The 20510-nt window shown below is 38.7% G+C and overlaps 1 protein-coding gene across 1 annotated transcript in view; it reads left to right on the top strand.

Moving 5' to 3' along the window:
- LOC121725810 overlaps nucleotides 1–12730 on the top strand; it is a 37645-nt gene extending 24915 nt beyond the window's left edge. Inside the window, exons 4-7 of the mRNA XM_042112917.1 lie at nucleotides 715–861; nucleotides 1780–1890; nucleotides 2896–3105; nucleotides 12147–12730. Coding sequence (XP_041968851.1) covers nucleotides 715–861; nucleotides 1780–1890; nucleotides 2896–3105; nucleotides 12147–12463 — 785 coding nt within the window. The 3' untranslated portion in view covers nucleotides 12464–12730. The remainder of the gene's footprint in view (nucleotides 1–714; nucleotides 862–1779; nucleotides 1891–2895; nucleotides 3106–12146) is intronic.
- Nucleotides 12731–20510: the final 7780 nt, after the last annotated feature.

The raw sequence follows: 20510 nt of genomic DNA, 5'->3' as shown, positions 1-20510 counted from the left end.
TTTTTTTGTAATAATGAATGATTATGAAGCGATTAGCATGAAGAAAAAAATTAGGTCAAGTAGCCTATTATACTCTTTTATTTATGGTTGAAGTCTGTTGACAACAAGTTGACAAATTGAAAATTATTTTTAGTTTTTTTTGTTGAATCTTAAATACTATTAGACAACGCTTTACACGGCCTGTCTGAGATCAGCTGAGTCCAAGAGACGAGAGTTGAAAAAATATATGATGAAGTCATTTTTTTATTATTAATTAAACGTAGTAGTCCTAATGTCGTTGAAACTAAGGTCGAATTTCGACCATTGGGCGATCTCTAGTTGTGATTATATAATATACTTGGTCCTAGTTTATTAGAGAATCCAGACTAAGTACAAACTCATTTTTGTGAGATCCCTGATCTTTTCCTGAGTAGCCAGTCTTCATTAACTCAATTACATTCTTCTTCATTAATTGACCCTCTAATTTTACTAGTTGAGTTGAGACAGATCCACATGAGAAATTGCAGTTTTCATTGATGGTTGGTGACTCAGTATGTACTATACTTCTGTAGATTTTGAATGTTGGGCTTATAAAATACCCTTCCAGTATTTACCAATCTAACTCTAATGTACTTAATAAAAAATAATTAATATAGTTTTTTTCTCCATTCTGATAGGATAAGATTACAATATAGGCTGCTTTATTTCAAATTAAAATATTTTATGATTTTACAGCAAACATATCTTCAACACGTGAAAGTTTAGCTGTTTTACCAACACCTGGAACAAGGAAGTTTACCTCTGCACTCTCTATGCCTGAAACAATAGCTGTTAATGTTAAAAGAGAAATTATTACGGATGAGGATGATAACAGCTCAAGATGTGAGTACGTAATCAATAAAATTATGAGGACATGTCGCCTTTTTTTATGAAATAAGGGGGCAGACAAGCAAACGGGTCACCTGATAGAAAGCAACTTCTGTCGCCCATGGACACTCGCAACATCAGAAGAGCTGCAGGTGCGTTGCTTGTCCCGAGCGGTTCGCGATGCGCTATGTGTGCATCGCGACGTAAACGCAGAGGAATGGCCTAGACAAGCCCATTTGGTTCGGGTTTTAGTATGTTATTATGTAATTAAACTACGAATTAACCAGATTTACATAATAATATTCAATATTCATATAAATTAACAACATTTTTGGAGATAGCTGATTGTGGAACTCAAGTGGAGTTAGCGTGATTAGGAATGTACCGGGGTCCAGGAATGGAGATGGCGGATTTTGGTGATTACCGGCTCTTTATGTAACATGCTGTATAAGAAAATTGATCACAATCAGAAAATATTTATTTTAACCCATCATGCCCCAAGCGGCACCCGGCTGCCGTATAGCAATTGAAAATCTATTGTGTCTGCGATTCCCACGATCGAGGTATTAATATTCAAAACCATGGGCGTAGCCAGCCTTGGGCTCAGGGTGGGGTAGCTGAGCAGTCAACCTATCCCCCGCGCTTTTTGTTTTCATCGCACTTTCTTTCATGTCGACTATTTTTTTTGTGTAACTTTCTCACGGATATTATGATTGTTGTTAGTATAAGAAAAAAAATGTTTAATTTATAGGCACCTTATAGGTCAGAGCCAGGGTGGGGCAAGCGCCCCAGCTTGCCCCAGTGTGGCTACGCCCATGTTCAAAACATAAGTTATACTATGAAATGAACACATTACACAAGTTATAATTAAGGCAGTTAAACATATCTATCATTCTCCTCAATGGGTTCACATGAAATATCATTTTCTTGCAGGTTATTTTCATAATTCTGGCAACAACGTTACCTCCACACTCTCTGTGCCTGAAACAATAGCTGTTGATGTTAAAAGAGAAGTTACGGATGAGAATGAAAACAGCTCAAGATGTGAGTACCTAATCAATACAATTATTAGGACAATATGTCGCCTTTTTTTGATAAAATAAGGGGGCAAACGAGAAAAAGTGTGTCTGCGATCTCCCTTAAGAGGAGTCCACACCGCCGTTTTTCCATACAAACGCTGTCCCCCGTTTTCTCCCTGGATAATGTCTTTGGCCACTATTAGCATGTCCCTATGTTTTCTTTTTTTTTTCATAATTTTATTATTAAAAAAGATAAGAAGGTCCAAAAACCCAAAAAAATGGCAAGATTTTTCTTTGTGTTCAAACACTCAGAAAACAAAACTGGCTAAAATATTCAAAAAAATTAAACATAGGAACACAGCTCAAGCCTTGCTTTAATTCTTTATGAAAAAAGTACTTAAATCGGTTAAGTTTTGGAGAAGGAATCAGCGGACAACGAATCGAAGATTTTCTGTTATTTTATTAGAACTTTTGTCGTGTTGTCTCTATCGCGCTCTGCGGTGAGACTTGAGATTGGTGAGACAGCAATACATTTTCAAATACCTATTTTCAATTTCTCTCGCCCCTGGTGTATCCTCTTAAAAGGCCGGCAACGCACCTGCAGCTCTTCTAATGCTGCGCGTGTCCATGGGCGACGGCAGTTGCTCTCCATTACCCGACACCCGATAGTCGCAACATGAGAAGTGCTGCAGATGCGTTTCTGGCCTTTAAAGAGGTAATATGGTAGGGAAGCGTAAGGGAGGTTAAGGAAGTGAATAGGGGAGGGTAGGGAAGGGAATAAGGTAGGGGATTGGGCCTCCGGTAAACTCAGTCACTCGCAAGCGCGCCGTTGTTCTGTGCGCCCGTGGTATTTCTCTGGGCGATACGGCCCATTCGTGCCGAAGCATGGCTCTCCCACGTAAGACGCCACGCCTTTTATGTTTTTTTTTTTTCAGAGTAAGTATACATGTATATGTGTAAATGTGTTACATGTTACATATTTTTTTGTTTACTTTTGATTTTTAATTTAACTTCAAATATTTTGTTTTAGGTCGAACGTTTAAAACCACAAGCCATGACCCGCAACTGAGTATTGCCTCTAAGAAGGCTAGGTCTTACTTAGGAAGTCCTTCTTCACAAGAAAAAATGGTTTCTCCTACACCTTTAGTTTCTGAAACAAGGATGGTCACGCCTACTCTCTCCGTATCTAGGAAAATAGAAAAAAAGAGGCTAATGGAACGAAATGATACCAAATTGAGTTGTAAGTACTTCTACATTTGTTACAAGTACATTGCTAAGCTAATACTTACTTAATATGCGGAAAAATATAATAGGTCTATATATAGTACCGGTATTGGGTATTTAATGTACTTATTTAATGTAAAAATCTATATTATACGACTGTATAGTTTAAAATCCCGCCAACTCCGTACCAAGATGTTTTCAGCAGGTCAAGTAATTTGTACACTGTAGGGTGGTCTAGGGATTGCAAAAAACGAATTAAAAATATCCGGATTTTTCATTTTTTTAATCTCAAATCCGGATTATCCGTATAATTCGTATTTTTGGCAACTTTTTTAATTTTTTGTTTTTTATGAAATATGCCCATGGACACTCGCAGCATCAGAAGAGCTGCAGGTGCGTTGCCGGCCTTTTAAGAGGGAATAGGGTAATAGGGGAGGGTAGGGATGGGAAGGGAATAGGGGAGGGTAGGGATGGGAACGGAATAGGGGAGGGTAGGGAAGGAAATAGGGTAGGGGATTGTGCCTCCGGTAAACTCACTCACTCGGCGAAACACAGCGCAAGCGCTGTTTCACGCCAGTTTTCTTTGAGGACGTGGTATTTCTCCGGTCGAGCCGGCCCATTCGTGCCGAAGCATGGCTCTCCCACGTCTTAAAGTCTTAAAATCTTATTGCGATGCGTACACGCTTGGTCTTTGGTTGTGTGCAAGGTTATCGTTTTGGATTAAGATAAGACCTCGCCTTAACTCATATAACTTATACAAAACAAAAAGCAAAAAACTTTACTTTGGTTTGATAGAATTAAATAAAAAAAGCAGTAATTAATCAATCATAACAATCAAAATCAAAATTGTTTTATTTCTGAATAAATTTAAAATAAATGTTTTCTGAATGGTGCCTACCACCGATTTGGGAACTAACCCGGCGAGAAGAACCGGCGTAAGAAACTCTTCTTCTTTTTTTATGAAATAGCGTTACAGATGTAGTTGACCGTCTTCTCAGGAATACTCAGCTCTAGCAATGTCTGCCTGAGTACTGGAAGAAGTACGTTGTCATATGCGAACTCCACATCCAGAAACACCCCCACCAGAGTCTTCTGCTTGGAGAGGGCAACTCGAATGTCAGTAACTAATGTACAAATACAATCTGTGGTACTAAAACCCTTGCGAAATCCGAATTGACAACTCGTTTCAAAAAACCACTCAAACCTATTTTTAATAAGATGCTCCAATATCTTTGATAGGGTGCAAGAGAGGGCGATGTGAGACGATAGATGGAAGGGATACTCTCAGGTTTACCTGCCTTTATAATGGGGATAATTATCTGACACTTCCACTCATCAGGAGGATGTCCAGAATCATAAATGCAGTTTAAAAAATGTAGTATAATTATTTGGGTCTTGGTATTGCACTTAATAAATGAGTTTGGGATATTGTCGGTCTAGGAGTTGAGTCAGTCAGAGAGTCAAGGCCGAGTTTCAACTCCTCCAAAGTAAAAGGAGCATCTAATTCATTATTGGAGGAAGAAGGGGGCAGCGACAGATTTGGCAATTCTTCAAGGCAGGGCACCCAAGGGGGAGCAATCTTTTGGGAAAAGTCATGAATGGAGATGGGTCATTTGAAAGTATCCACTTTCAAATGACCCATCTCCTTAATTAGGGGAAAAAGAGCCACGGAATCTTTTAAGATTATTCCATACCATAGATGGTAGAGAAAGAGGGGACAAACTCTCACAGAATCTATGCCATCCCAGACGCTTTTTGTGAGAAAGCATTCTTTTGCTTTCAGCTGCTATTCTTTTACAGTTGTTATAATTCTCAAGAAACATATCAGCAGAAAAAATCCTCTCTGCCTCCTTACGTTTTTTGCATGCCAAAGTGCATTCTGATGAATCTGATCTGATGAATCTGATGCAGATCGCGTCTCCTCTCCCCCTTGGTGGGACCAAGGGGGAGAGGAGACGCGATCTGCTTGATTTGAAGCTCGACAAGGGATGGTGGCATATCCACTGTCAAGAAGTGCTTGAATTCAAAGAGGGTAAATAGCAAAAATATTTTGATCATTGACAGGTTGAAGAGATAATTTTTTTTCCTCAGCCAGTAAACTGAGGCCAAACAGCTTCTGAGGTTTTAAATTTAAATCTGGGTGGATTCCTTATTATAGTTGGAATTGTGAGAACTGTAAATTGAGAAGGATGAAGAAATGGTCAATGCCGTATGAGTTAGAAATAATGGACCAGGTTTTTTGGGAAGAAAGGGAGGGAGAGCAGATGGATAGATCTACTGCGGATCTTGGATCTTGGGGTGGAATAACTCTTCGGGTTGGGGACTAATCATTTAATATAGTTTTTAAATCGTCTACAGCGTCCAGGAGTGGAAAGTGGATCTGAATGATAAGAGCCCCTAGAGGTATTTTGTAAATTAAAATCCCCTAAAAGGATCATCGGAGGAGGGATTAGGTTAAGGATGAAAAAAAGATCCATCCTTAACCTAAGAAGAAGATTATAGATTTTATTTCCTATCCTATTTTTAGCCTCTCGCTTATGGGCTCGAGGTGGGCTTTTAAATCGATGGCACTAGGGGCGGTCGGTGATGGTTGCCGTAGTGACGTTGTTACTTCCTCCAGCTTGGAGGCTATGGAGCTCATCTGCTGCTGTATCCTATCGCTGCTGTCTTGCGGTGTGGTTGTTTTGATAGTTAGCTCTTGTAGTTGTTGTCTGAGCTCAAGTTTATTCTCTTTGTGTAGCGCTACGTTTTGATCTTCTATTTTTCTAATTGTTTTCCTAAGATCTTCAATGGTATTTTTCATCTCGGCTGGTTCCGGTTTTATGTACTGTTGGGGAAGAGTTGGTCTGATGTTCTCTTTAGTTTTGGTCAATTCTTCTGTTATTTTTTATGACAGTGCCTGCATGTTGTTATTTATAATTGGGGCCACCTTGTGAGTTCCCTTGATTTGACGGTGTGGCTCTGCTGTCTCGAACTCCAGCCACTTCCGGACATCTTGGGTCTCTTTTAGGGTGGCCGCCATGTTCTCTTTTAGGGAGTTAATCTCGGCTGTGAGTTGGGCTATTTGTTTGTTGTGTGCCCTTTCGATGTTTACTAACTCAATAGCGTGGCGGCTGCGCTCTTTCTCCATGTTGTATTTATGCCGCGACCTGGAGTCGGAGAGGAAAAGGACGATTTCATAGAGGCTTTGCAGAAACTCAATCGCGTCTAACTTGCATTCGCGTTTCATGTTCCCTGCCTTCTCTAGTGCCTCCTTCTTTTTTTGTAGCGTGGTGTTGGCTATCTTTGTAGCCACGTCCATCTCTACTGCAATTCCCCTTGAGCTGGTGAAAAGAATGCTCTTCCTGGAGGTGCGACTTTTTTGTGTTGGGGGTTGAGGGTTGGGGTAGCTTTTGCAGTAGCATCTTGGTCTTTTCCCGTAGTGATCGGCTGTACGTCTTCCCGGTCTTGGCGTCTGAGCCACTCGCAGCTGACATGAAAATGCTTTAACATGAAAACTACTGATCCGATTTGAATATGGTTTTCGCAGATATATTTGTCTTCTTCCAACTTCATATCTGGTCTATAAAATTTCCCCCCCCCACCCCTCAAACGGACCAAAGAGGGGGCAGATTTTGTATGAAACTTTTTTCGTTAATAAACTTACATTATTATAAACTGTATTTTCCAATTTAATATCTGGTGTATAAAATTTCTCCCCTCACCCCTCTAAGGGGACAAAAGTGGGGCAAGATTTTGTATAAAACGGTTTTTGCAGATATATATGCCTTATTCAAACTTAGCATCTGCGCCGCCCCAATCCCCCCCCCCCCCCCCCCCCCCTCCTGATAATGTTGCTAAGCAAAATGGTGTTGCGTCGTTAGTGTTGAGTTTTCTCCTTCTTTAGAATCAAAGTAAGTTATTTATTAAAAGTGAAATTAATCTAACCCAAACTAAACATGCAGATTTTGCGTGTCGTTTGATTAATATGCTTTGCCCCTACTTATATATATAAATATATATATATATATATATATATATATATATATATATATATATATATATATATATATATATATATATATATATATATATATATATATATATATATATATATTACTTTACTTATATAGAACTAGAAACTAAAATAATTGCTGCACCAGCTTTACCGTCACTTCTGTCATCCCGGAGACAAGAGTAACCAGGAACTCTAAATTGAAAACCCGGCCTCAACCACGACTCCTAAATGGCAAAAATGATAGGGTTAAATGTATTTACTAAGTATAAAATATCATTGAATTTATTTCTTCTACTACGATAGTTCTATTGTACTAGTGTCCTCTGGATTATTATGTATGTTATTTATCTTTGTAATGTTTATAAGCTTAGTCAAGTTATCGCGGAGAGTATCAGACCAGCCCATTCCAGTATCACTGAAGAGGGATAATAAATTTAATAAAAGTGAAGAAAGGAGTTCAGGGAAATCGTCATTCTTGGATAGGGAATTATTTGGGAAAACAGATCCATTGGGAGACTCAGAAATAGGATTTAGAATAATAGCTTGATGAGCAAGACCGTCTTACCCTGGTTAAGGAGTAGGAATAGTACGGCGGGGAGTGTAAAGATACAGTAGGAAAAGGAGAAGGAGAGGGAGTGGAATGGCGGACTTGTGAGGGATTAAATAAACGAGAGGACACCACATCTGTATAAGCTCTGCGCACACTAGGAAACCTAGCTGAGGCCTTTATATAAGAGATATTGTGTTCCGACATCGCAGTTTTTATTTCTTTCTGTCGTATGTACTCCGGACAGTAAATATTGTTAGCAGAATGAGAACCAGAGCAGAACAGACATGACACCACCTGGGTTTTACAGGACTCACCCTCATGTGGTTGAGCACACTTGTAACATCTAGGATCAGACCTACAAAAAGATTTTACATGGCCAAATCTACAGCAACGATTGTACTGAATGACTGGCAGCTTATATAATTATATAAAATATAAATAAGTATGAGGAGGAAGTTTCTGCCCACTAAAAGTTACCACAACCGTTTGTGTTGGAATCCATGATATACTTCTGTTGGAATCTGTGGATTTGCGACACATACGACGAGCCTTGATAACGTCGCCATCCTGTAGGTACAGAACAGTTTAGTGCAAATTCCTCCATTGAGATATCAACAGCAACACCTCTAACTGGAGATGGGTAGTTACGCGCAAATTTTCAGTACAGGTCCGTAAGTACAGTACACTTGGATTAAGTGAGTGGGTAGATGGAAAACCCTCATTTATGTCAGGAATCAACATATTGAGTCTTTTCAGACTGTCATCTAACCTCATACCCTTGTAGAACCTTATTTTTGAGTATTCGAATAATTTTTTGGAATACCAGGTTTCTTGTAGCTTTAGTTTCAACCCGCAACTATCAAAAAGGCTATCAAGAGTATTTAATAACAATTTTATGTATTTTAGTGGATGTCTGTTGTTCCTTATTAAATTTCAAATGGATTGCCTAATTGTCACCCTGTCCCATAGCATTTCCGAGTATCAGGCATTCTTCTAATGCTAATTTTATAATCATTATTGTTGTTATGGTCCAGGCTTTTTGCCTTATTCCTTCAAAACCGCCATACTGGTCATAGTGACAAAAGTCTCCTTCCAGAGGGTTTGAGTCGGGTCCTATTCGAGGAGGTGTTAAACGAGATCCAAGGAGGGACAACACACCTGTTCAACCAGTAATACAACCAGAGTCTGAATATAAATTCTTCCGGCCATGTAACGCGTCTAGCTCAGCAAACACATGTTTATTGAGACCGTGTCTTTGTAATTGATTCCACTTGGTAATATCTAAATTTATATTGTACTGGCCATCTTTTGCTATAATAGTGGAGGCAACCTTGTCCATTATTTTTGCCACTTCTAGTTCAGTGTTGGTCATGGTTTACTAATCGCAAAAAGTAACGTATAAAGTATACGTATAATGTAAAACTGTGTTGTTCCATGTTTCCTATAAACGTTTTACGATCACTATATACGTTACTTTTTATGGAGCTCAAACAGTCCTCATAACGTAAAAGTATAACGTAATTTGTTTATGTCAAAGTTAATGTCAACGACAACGTCAATGTCGTTTTTTTGACGTGACTTTTAACGCCACAAGACTCCGACAAGAAGAAGATTCGGATAAGACTGTCTGAATCTGACTACGCTTGTTCGCTTTTTTTACCTCCACATTAACGTTTACTTGTTCACCATTGGGCAATGTAAATTTAATACATTTGGTTTTTTTCTCGTTCAAAAGAATGTTATATTTTACAGTAAACCATTCAACTACCTTTGAGATCGCATTATTTACGTTATCATAGTTAAGAGTCATATCGTTTCACTTTAAATAAAAGTGAAATATTTTCTTTATATTGCTCATAACATTCGTCTTCTGAGCTTTGATCTGAACAAGCGTCAGATTCACAGACAGTCTCATCCGAATCTTCTTGTCGGAGTATTTTTCTTTTATCAGAAGAATATTCCATAACAGCAGATTTCCGTTTTTTGGGCTGTAAACCTTTCAGGTTATGGCTTTTCACGGTAAAGCAATCACAATAGCCTCTACTTTCAGAGTTCGGACAAAAACAACTAACTTCTCTGTACGCTACAGTGTTTTTTATTGGAGTGTTTCGAAGTTGGTGTATATTAATGGTTCCAGGGATTGCAGAAAGTTCGGTAGACACCTGCTGCTCAATCATGTCACCAGGAACAAAAAACCACATAATTTTTTAATCTGTTTGAGAAAGTGCAGAGAAAGCCGTTTCAGCGTCAGTGATACTTTCTCCAAAAGCAACTTTAGTGTCTAAAGTTCTTTTTAGTGCACCGCCAACCCCATCAGCGGCACCTTTCCCGTAGGAAGGTTCGAAAAAATTCCAGGTAGACGAATAGAATCCGAGTGTCTTCGTGACTTGCTCTAAAAAATAGAAATTTTTCTTCTGCTTACATTGTGTTGCAGGTCCGTCTGAATATAAGTGAATTGTTTTTACTTTAGGGAATTTTTCTTTGATGAAATTTAAAATGGGACGTAAATGCGCCCAAATAGCTTCTGGGCCGTGATAATTATTTGGGGATATTTTTGCGAATGACAAAGGATCGTTATCTTTAGAATACATAACACCCGTGTGCAATGTGATTTGAACTTTATTGAAATGCACAGACTGAACCTCAGTCGCCGACTTGCACGTATAGTTTTCTGAGAAGTCTACGTGTACAGCAACAGATTCCTCATCCAAAGTCTTGATACAGTTTTAATACATTTTGTATTTATGGGCAATGTTGAAACAGTGTTTTTTAAATTTGGTCATATCTTCGTTAAATTTCTGTATTAAAGTGCCTCAATGTGCTAGTTATATTCTGTTTTATAATTCTCTTACCGGTCTTCATCTTGCCTTTTTTGTCTTTACATTCCGCACTTTCTATCGACCATTCCTGCCAAGTAATAATATCATTCATTCTTGTCTCGTCAAGTTGTAAGTCAGCAGTTTTGTTTTTACATGTGTCACATACATTGTAAGCACAGTCTTTTTTTTTTGTCCACAAGTAATGTTCTGTAGTATCTCTTCAACAGAACTAGCGGTAGTCAGTTTTAACGCTTTCAGTTTCATAAATTTGTATCACCATGTTTTCATGCTTATTACAAGCGCATGTATTACGGTCGTTTAGCCTTGGAGATAATACAAAAAATGGTCTGTATTTTTTAAATATAGAATATGACAGGCGACCATTCTCAGATCGATATTTTTTTTATAGTTCTTTCAATGGATGCAGTAAATAACGCCTCTGTTTTTTTTTTCCTTTTTATATGTCTTCACCTCCTTTTTGCCGGCGGTTGCGCGGCTTACATCATCTCTCACGTAAAATTTATACAAAGAGTGAAGCATGAACTGTGTCTGATAACTGATTCGATCTTTTAGACCTAATAAGGCAGAACACTTGGATTTTAGTTTGTTTTTTCGCAACTTTACTTTGAAAGATGTTTATAATAATTTGTTTTTCGCTAGCTGGAATTGCATCGTATTTTTCCTTGATATAATGGATCAGGACGTTAGATTTGAAAATTTCCTTTTTGATTTTGTTTTTTTTTCATTATCACATTAGGCAAATTTTAAGATTATTTTCAATAAATGATTTAGTTTTTGATTGTGGTGTCATTTCGTTTTTATTTAGTGCGTTTGGTAAGATAGCAAAAGTTTCAGTATTCAAACCATTTTCATTATCCAGTGGAATTTGTTGAGCGCATTCAGTGGTAGGAGGAAATACTGAAATAATATTAATAAGTTGAGCTTAGATTTAGTATAATAATTGACTAATTGTCTGAAATAATTTCTACCATTTTCAACCAACTACCATGTTTCTATCGCATGGCAAGAGTTAGAAAGGGACAAAATATGGCCTCCGATGTAGATCTCTCACTCGGCTCGTTTTGCCTCTATCAATACTGGTATCTAAAATTGAGTCTTAATGCAATACGTTAAGGTGTGTTTTTGTAATTTGAATTTTTGATAGAACTCAGTCCTGTTAGTAATAATAAGCCCGCGATCAAGCCATCGAAATGAAATGGTATTTGTCATTGTGTCAACACATTTTAATCTTTTTCTTAAGTGGCCAGTACTTCAAAGAGGTTTTTCCCCTTAGCAGCTCGAACAAGTACATTTTGCTGCGAGAAATTTAAGAATAGAAACTTTTTGGCTTGTTCATCTGATTGCCTATCAGCCCATTGAAAAATCGGCCATAAATAAAATTTTAGACGGTACAGTTTTATTAAAATCTTTCATTTCTTCTTGTGTACATGACTGTCCATGTCGTTTTGATATTAGGACGTTTTGCTACGAGGTCATGTTGCTAGTAGGACGTTATGCTAATATGCCGTTTTGCTTTTAGGATGATCTGCTAATAGGACGTTCTGCTAAAATGTTCTTTCGATACGAAAGTGTATATTCTTTATCCATCCTTGTTATAATACTACGTTAACGCGGACGAAATCGCGGTCAACAACTAGCGTATTTATTTATAAAATAAATTTTGTTTTCAGGTCGAAGGCGTCGAAGTACAAGCTGCGAAATGCAACATAGTATTCCCTCTAAGAATGTCAGGTCTCTCGTAGAAGTATGTGATATTATCAAGCACGATCATCTTTATGTAAACACTTCTAAGTCACCTGAAAAAGAATTGCAGAGAGTTAAACAATCTTTGAGAAAATCAAGAGGTCGCGTAAAAGTCTTGTCACAACACGTGAAACGTTTAAAAGTCAATGTGTCTTATTTACGCAAAATAATAACTGAACTAAAAAAAATAGTCAGTCGATCGCATTTTCGAATTTTAGAATGTAAGACATCAATGGGGCCGTGAATATAAAAGTTTACTCAGGAATAGCAATGAAAACAAATGGAGGGCTTAAATAATGGAAGAAATCAATTATCTCAGACAATTGAAGCTTACTAATGATACATTGTTGGTAAAATCACGTCGCAAAGCTGATTTTTTTGGGGTTTTATAATGCAGTTATTTCTGTACTTCATATATTTTACGACACGTATGTTAGAGCAGAAAACCCCGAACTTGAAATTGGGCATTTTCAAAAAAATGTGTACCCCTGGTTTTTATCTTGTACCTTGACTTCGCTACAGATTATTTGTAAAAAATTACATACTAACATTTTGTGATTTCAATGTAGGAGCACAAAACATTTTTTTTTATTAAAATAAATCCACGTTTATATAAAATTTTATTTAGTATGAGATTTATAAGAAATTCTCATACGTATGTACATAACTCTTACATGGAAGGATAGTCCACTCAATGAAGGAAAAATAGGGGAAATAATTCGTGTAAAGCCAATTTTTGGCATAGTTGTTTGGAATGGTGTCTGAAGCAATATACTCAAAGTACTGATGGGTGGGGGTGAAGCTAACGGGTAGGGGGGGGTGTAAAGGTCCCTTTTTCAGGTTTTTTTTCAATAACTCGAAAACGGTAGCTCACAACAAAAAATGATCTATTATTCAAATAATCTACATAAAATTCTCTCCAAAAAAGGTTATAAGCATTTTTTTGCTGGGATCAATATTTGATGAGATATGAAGGAAAGAAAATGGTCAATGCTAAAATGAACGTATATTTCTTTAAAAAAAATCTAATTATCTTCTAAATCTAAAATATCATCATCGTCGACGATGTTTTCGATGGGAGTTCCATTAGTGCACGAGCCGGAGCATACACCGCAGACACTGGAGCAGGCAATTCCCGCTTTCCGGCAGCCGCATCGCACCCCACACCCAGTCGTGCATCGGCAAAATATGGTGTTGAGAATGGAGTCAGGTGCCACAGGATCGTTAGTTGTCACTGGTTTTAGGATGCCATCGTCTCCTCTGGCCCAGCCCCATTGAATGGGTGGTAGGGGGTTGCCGAGCCATTGTTGCATCTGTAAAAGTTAGTAATAAGACCAACGTAAGTATTTAGCTCAAATATATATTTATATTACAGTACTAGCGGCCGCCTCTGAATTTGTACGCGTAGACTTCACGGTGATAGATATTATGTTAATCCAGGACATGATTTATCTGTGTGCTAAATTTCATTGAAATCAGTTCAGCGGTTGAAGCGTGAGAGTAACAAACATCCATCCATACATACAAACTACTTAACACTTAACTTTAACAACTTATGTAATTAATATAACCTGTAGGTAGACTCTCATCGAGTGCTGCTTCGAAGCTCCTCTGGTGGGAGGAAGAGTGGCCAGATCTGATTTCGGCTTAATCGATGCTCTCAAAAAAGCTGAGTACCGGTATTTATTGAGATTTTGTTACTCGGCAGGCGCTTGGTAAATAGCCAGAAACAGTTTCTCACCGTCCTGTTCAATACTCTCAGGTGATGTTGACAGCTCACTGAAAATGTCTGAGATTTTTTGGGTCAGGTCTGGTTTAGCCGTGAACAGTTTAGTAATTCCGACTTTGCCCTTGCCATGGATTGCTGAGGTTGTGTCGCATCCGGAAAAGCTGTGGAGAAGGAGAATTGTTTTGGCAAATGGAAGCTGTTGAAGTTGTTGCACTGAAAACAATTTGGTGTCCACCTTTCCACGCCCTGGTTTCATAAAGAATACGTTGATATTTGGTGGAGCTAATCCCATGAGAAGGACTATCAAATCGACATCCTCTCCAACTATTACGACAGTTGGATGAACGGCAGCCTTATCCAACCCGCACCTGACAATAGTACCATCAGCATCTCCCGTTGCAACAGTTGTTTCAATCCCTGCTGCTATCATTTTTTCAGTGAGGAACTGAATCAGCTTCGTTTTATTCTTTTCATTGGCGAGGAAATGCTCCTGTTGAACAGTGATGATTGTATTTTCGTTACAGTTAATGTCAACCGACGTTTTAGTCAGACCTCGACGCTTCTGCTCTGCTCGTTTTGTGCTGTTGACATCTCCGTAACCATCAAAAACCACCATACAATTTGGACCGTAATGTTTCTGTACGTAGGTAATGTACTGATCGCAAATCGAAGAAACGTTGGAGGACGCTTTCCATTTCATACGATGTAGTAGGAAACCACCATCTACCACATTGTTGGTTTGAGATCGAGAGCTGCGTTGTTCTCTACTGGCAAAACATCGTAGAGGGATGACTTCTTCCCTTTTCGCATTACACCCTCGTGGAACAGAGCCATTGGGAATGGCGTTAGTTCATAAGACAAAAGGTCTGCAACATCTTCTTCGTTCTTTTTGGCTATGACAGTTCTTTGAAAAATTGTCATAGGGTTAACAGTAACTGTCTCATCATTGATTTTAATGCTACTGCTCATACTGGCTAGTGACAAAACCACATTCTTCTTAGATTGCTTCATGTCACTGAATTTGCAGCCAATGAAACTTTGCATCGTTTTAGTGCCAATATCTAGGGCTTGGTGGCAGTTTACTTTGGAATTGCCCAGGATGCCCGTTGACAGGGACATTAGCGAATTCAATTTTGGAAATGGAGGATGTTCACTGAACCATTCTCGAATCTTAGCTCTATCTTGTGAATCTCTCTGTTGCCGTGATAGCCGGAAATCAACGTGCTGTTCTCCACTAGCAAAAACCACTTCGGCGAACTCTTCCAATGAAGTGCAGATGGCGGTGCATCCTGGTGATCCACAAATCCATTTGGCCAATACAGAATTAGTAATTCCTCTTCCTCGCGTCAGGCCGCCTGAACTTTTCATGGAACGCATGAGAGTTTGCTCTATGACCATATCCGACCAAACTCCTGCCCAAGGTGTGCCTGTGCGATTGATGGTGAAGAAGCCTTTTTCTGCAAACTCCTTGTACGTTTCAGGGTGACTGTTTTTCATATTTATCATGTCTTGCACGTAGAGATGGGCACATTTCGCGTATTGGAAGTGTCCACTTGCATGGAAGAATGGAATCATCTGTTGTACACATGCCAAGTGGCCGTCCCAATCACCACAACGCTCAGAATCAATGTACTTTTTCATGAGGGTAACCATATTGAAATACTGCACCCACAATGCAGCGGTTGGCCCATTCTCTTTAAGGATTTCCAGATGGTTCTGAAATTTCTTCAAAGTTGACATCAAGGAAGCATTCTCTTCAACTTTGTCTGGAGTAAATTCTTTCATGTTGCTCAACAAAGTCGAGATGTCCCTCTTCTCTTCTTCTGAGACGTTAGCTCTATCTAGAATAATATGAGCTAAAACAAGCTGAACGAGCAAATGCCCTCGAACTGCTCGGCTGTAAGCATGTCCTGTTAACATCTTGTCAACTGAATTAGCAGCAAAAATTGTACATAGTTCATCTTTCAGTCCAGATCCAGCCATTGTGTGACCAATGCAGCCCAAAAAGGACATTAGAAGGTGAAACCCACCAAGTCTCACCATAATGGTCCCAAAAGTGATTTCCCTGGCCTTTAAATACAAAGGCTGGTCGAATGTTACGAAAACAATGGTGGCTCCTACCTCCTGACTTTTCTTTGAGGCATACTGTAATGCTGTTCGTATAGTGCTGTACTCACTTGGTGGCGAATTGATAAATGGGAGAAAAGTTACCGAAGTTTTTTCCATGTTTGTTAATTTACTTGTCAATTGCATAAAACCTTTCCATTCTGGAATGTTAGCCACTTCCAAAGTAGGTTCCACCTCCTGGAGCCATTTACCACTCATCCACAATAGATCTTGAATAGTAGGTGTGAATATGTCACAGGGGATGGGCTTCAGTAAGCTCAAGTCTTCTATGATAATTTGCTCCAATGCGTTGGTTCCCCTTCCCTCAAATGTTTGCACCTCCAGAACTCCCAGCTGGCCCACTTCTTCCTGGGGTGGAGCAGAATTCAACTTTTTGACATTTGTGGATGCATGGAGATTGTGGGCGGGTGTAACACATTTGATACCTCCCATACTGTGGAACGTATTCCGGCCATCAAGAGTGGATACATTAAAGTCGGCATTATCAAAGACAAATTGAAGAAACGATCCAACTGTAATAGGCTCTTCCGTATGGTGGATGGTGGAGAGCTCTAGCTGTTGAGCCTCGTAATAAGAGGCACTCAATCCCAACTTCGACAGAAGGTCCACTAAGTTCTTGGATCCATATTTTCGGTATATGAGCAAAGCGATGCTGGACAAAATGGGGGATGTGAAACATCGAAGGCGAACAGCAGCAATAAGTGTATGAGCTATAGTTGTCATTTTTTTTTTCGCAGCCTCTCTTGACCGTTTTTTCTTTACAAGGCAGTCCATGAAAACTGCAAGAGATTGAGGTATCAATTCTTCAGCCTCCTTGCAGAAACTAGTTAAAGGAGGATAGGTACTGTTGTCGTAAGCCATAGATTCAATATCTTTCAAGATAATCTCTGCAGCTTTTTGTACAATTCTCTCATTTTCTGTTTGTTCATCAGTACTCCTTGACGTGTACCACGCGTCGTTTAAAATTTTTTCGCCAGTTGCACGAAAGCAGACGACTGTTTGTTTGGTGCGAGTTGTACTGAAAACAATTTGGTCCCCATATTTTTCCTTTATTCTAGCTTTGATGGTTTTCAGAGTTGGTGGTTCTCCCGTAATCTGTCCTAGCAACTCATCCATAGAAAATTGGCAGTTATCGTTTTTTTTCAATGTAATCGCAGATTTCGTTCATTGCTTCTGAAATCCCTTCATCAATGGGGCGTCCAGCCTTTCTTTTTGAAGGTAGAGAGGCAATAGTGAATTGTTTGTAACAATCTGCGTGATATATTGCGTCTACTGCGTGTAGATCACCAACAGTGCAGATACGTCTTACTACGTCGTTACCCCACTCATCATTTCTTTCCTTCCCACGAAAAAGCACGGAATTGTGAAACGTAGTCGTACATACTTTGATTATGGTTCGGCGTTTAGAATAAGGTTTTTTTCTTTCCGCCTCCTCGTCATATTCTTCTGTGCAAAAAAAACACTTTGTTTTAAAATCAAATTGACTTTGTCCTGAACGCAAACAAGAGACACCACGTGATTTTGATGGTTGCTCTGAAAGAGCTAGTTCTTTTAAGAACCGCTTTATTGAGTCACTTCTAACGTATTCTCTTCTGCAAGCATTGTGAACAACACCAGTCGTCTTATTCTTTAAACGTGTATCTTTCCCATCTTTCCTTAACGCACTCGCATTTATTATCCCAATTATCCCTTTACTTCCGACTCTACACAAGTCCGTTTCGACTACATCATCACAAATTAAACACTTTTCCGACATGTTGTAATGTCGATCGAAAAAAAAACACAACTCGCGACGTTCTGATCAATTTTGGCAACAAGCTCGGCGCACGCACACAATCGCTTCCACTAGATCGCGTGCTGTACTGAGCCACCTGCCCTTTCCCGCGTAAACATACTCTGGGCGCTATACGCGAATCACAGTGCGAGGAGCCGCTCACGCCACTCCACCGGTGCGTCGTGATTGGTTGGCGGTGACCTTGCCGCCCGACGACGCCACAGGAGCGCGGCATGCGTGCTACCAGTTTGATTTGAGCCAAGACGTTAAATGAAACGTGAGAATTGATCATAATTAACATTTCTCCTTTAATAAACTCGTTAATTATTGATCCTAGCGAAAAAATGCTTATAACCTTTTTTGGAGAGAATTTTATGTAGATTATTTGAATAATAGATCATTTTTTGTTGTGAGCTACCGTTTTCGAGTTATTGAAAAAAAACCTGAAAAAGGGACCTTTACATCAGTGCTCGAAGAAGTGGTAAGAGATCCATCAGTTAGTGTAATAACAATAGAACGTCGAATCGGAATTCCAAAATCACAAGCACATCGAATACTTCGTCAAGATTATTTATTTATTTATATATTCTTTTGTGTTTTACTATATGTTTAGTGTTTAAATAATATTTACTTAGTAGTTAATTTACTACAAAATATTTTAATACTAAAATATATTGTTTAGTGTTTAAATATTTTGTGCAGGAACCTAGGTAATTACTATTTAAAGCTGAACAATAACTCAAACATGTTAAATATTTTCGTATGAGAAAATAATTTTATTTATTTAGGTATTACCTTATAGCCTGTCAAGAATGTGAAGAAATTACAAAGTGGCAACATCGTAGTGTCATCCCTTTCAAGTCAATCTAAGAAAAAAAGGCTCTACGATGTTGCCACTTTTTAATTTCTTTACTTTTTTGACGTCGTACGGTGCCGTACGGCGCCGTGTCGGACGCGCGTCATAAAAAACCACGGCACGGCGCCGTACGGCGTCGTACGACGTCGTGCCGAAGAAACTCATCTTGAATTTCTACGTGAGTTTCTACGGCTCGACGTCGTACGACGCCGTACGGCGCCGTGCCGTGGTTTTTTACGACGCGCGTCCGACACGGCGCCGTACGGCACCGTACGACGTCGTGCCGTGTTTTTGTGTCCCGGCTCTTATCCATTTCGCCAATGAGAGTGAGAGAGATAGCAATAAATACGGTCTCTTTCATATCCTCTCACTCATACAATTTTTAGCAGGTAAGTACTGCGTTACATCCAACACTGCAACCGATGTGATCCGCGAGAAAAATATTTAAATATGGGTTTCATGTAAATTTTTGCTAAATTGTAACTAATCTGAACCTTAGAAATTATAAAAAGACGATATTTTTTTATCATCTGATAGCAATTTGGTATATTATTTTATGAAATTTTCACCTCCCTGTCTTTGATGACTGATTAAAGCCAAAGTAGGGCTACTTTATTAAGTACTTCTTTTTTTAAATGATTATGAAAGCAGAAAGTCTAGAGAAGTTTTTACACATACTTACTTAGAAACCATGAATTCGCCTGTTTAGATTTTTAATTTAAAGTTGCATTTTTAAGTAATTATTCACTAAAATTAAAATTTTGACTTTACTGTTTTCTAAATTTTCACTAAAGTTACGAAGCTGATTTTTTTAGACATTAAAGTACAATTTAAGATAATTCAGTAGCAAAACGAAAAACATTAAAATGTGTTCTTATCGAAATTTTTCAAAAAGTCAGAAATAAATTATAACTCGAAAACTCGAATAATCGCGGAACATACATGGGGATGATTCGGATACTCTAAGAGGTGCTCTAACTCTGAACTTACGCTTGACACTATTTCTTGTATTAGAGGCATCACATTGATAGTATCTTCAGAGCTTTCGAGATCTGCATGAATAAAAACCTCTTTGAAAGGTACTGGGTATCCGTGGTCAGCTGTGTCTCTTTGACATGCCGTGGTACAGGCATCTGCTCCGAATAACCGTGACTTCTCAGAGTTTCCACGGCATCTCTAAAGCTGCGATCTAAGATAAATTAGGTAGGGTAGCCTAAGCTCGGACGCTTTTTTGTCGAGTTCGGACCGTGTTAAAAAACATTGCTTTTATCATTTCCTATAGCTATTTTACAATTAATGGACTACTAGAGGAAGTTATTCGCAATAAAATAAATAATCTGGTCCATTTTCGTTTAATTCGATACACGCTGTAGATTATGTGAGACACGCCTTCAAAATGACACAATAGTTTCTTGACTACTTTTCAAAAAAACCTGGCAAAGCCAAAGTTCGGACTACTGCTTAATTTCGCCCTTGAAGCTGTGGCATTAGAGTGCACAAAAGGAAAATATCCGGTCTTAAATTGAATAAACATACCACAAAATCGTCCTGTAATTTTGCGTGGTGTGGCAAAGACAGGTAATTATTATTTTTTTTTGGCATTTTTAGTCCGATCTTCCCTCCCAAGGCTAATGTGAGCAAAGTTGAGTTTCTCAAACTTCATTCATTCAGCCTCGGGTAGCAATGTAGCATTCGGAAGATAGAGATAAGAAGTATAGTTACTTATGTGCTAAAATAGGGCTGAACTGAACTAAACACATAGATTAATTACACTACCTATTATGCCTAATTTAGAACCCATGCAT

Source organism: Aricia agestis, chromosome 1 (genome assembly GCF_905147365.1).
Source record: "Aricia agestis chromosome 1, ilAriAges1.1, whole genome shotgun sequence".
NCBI lineage: Eukaryota > Metazoa > Arthropoda > Insecta > Lepidoptera > Lycaenidae > Aricia > Aricia agestis.
The sequence above is the reverse complement of the archived record's forward strand: the minus strand, read 5'-3'. Positions and strand labels throughout refer to the sequence as shown.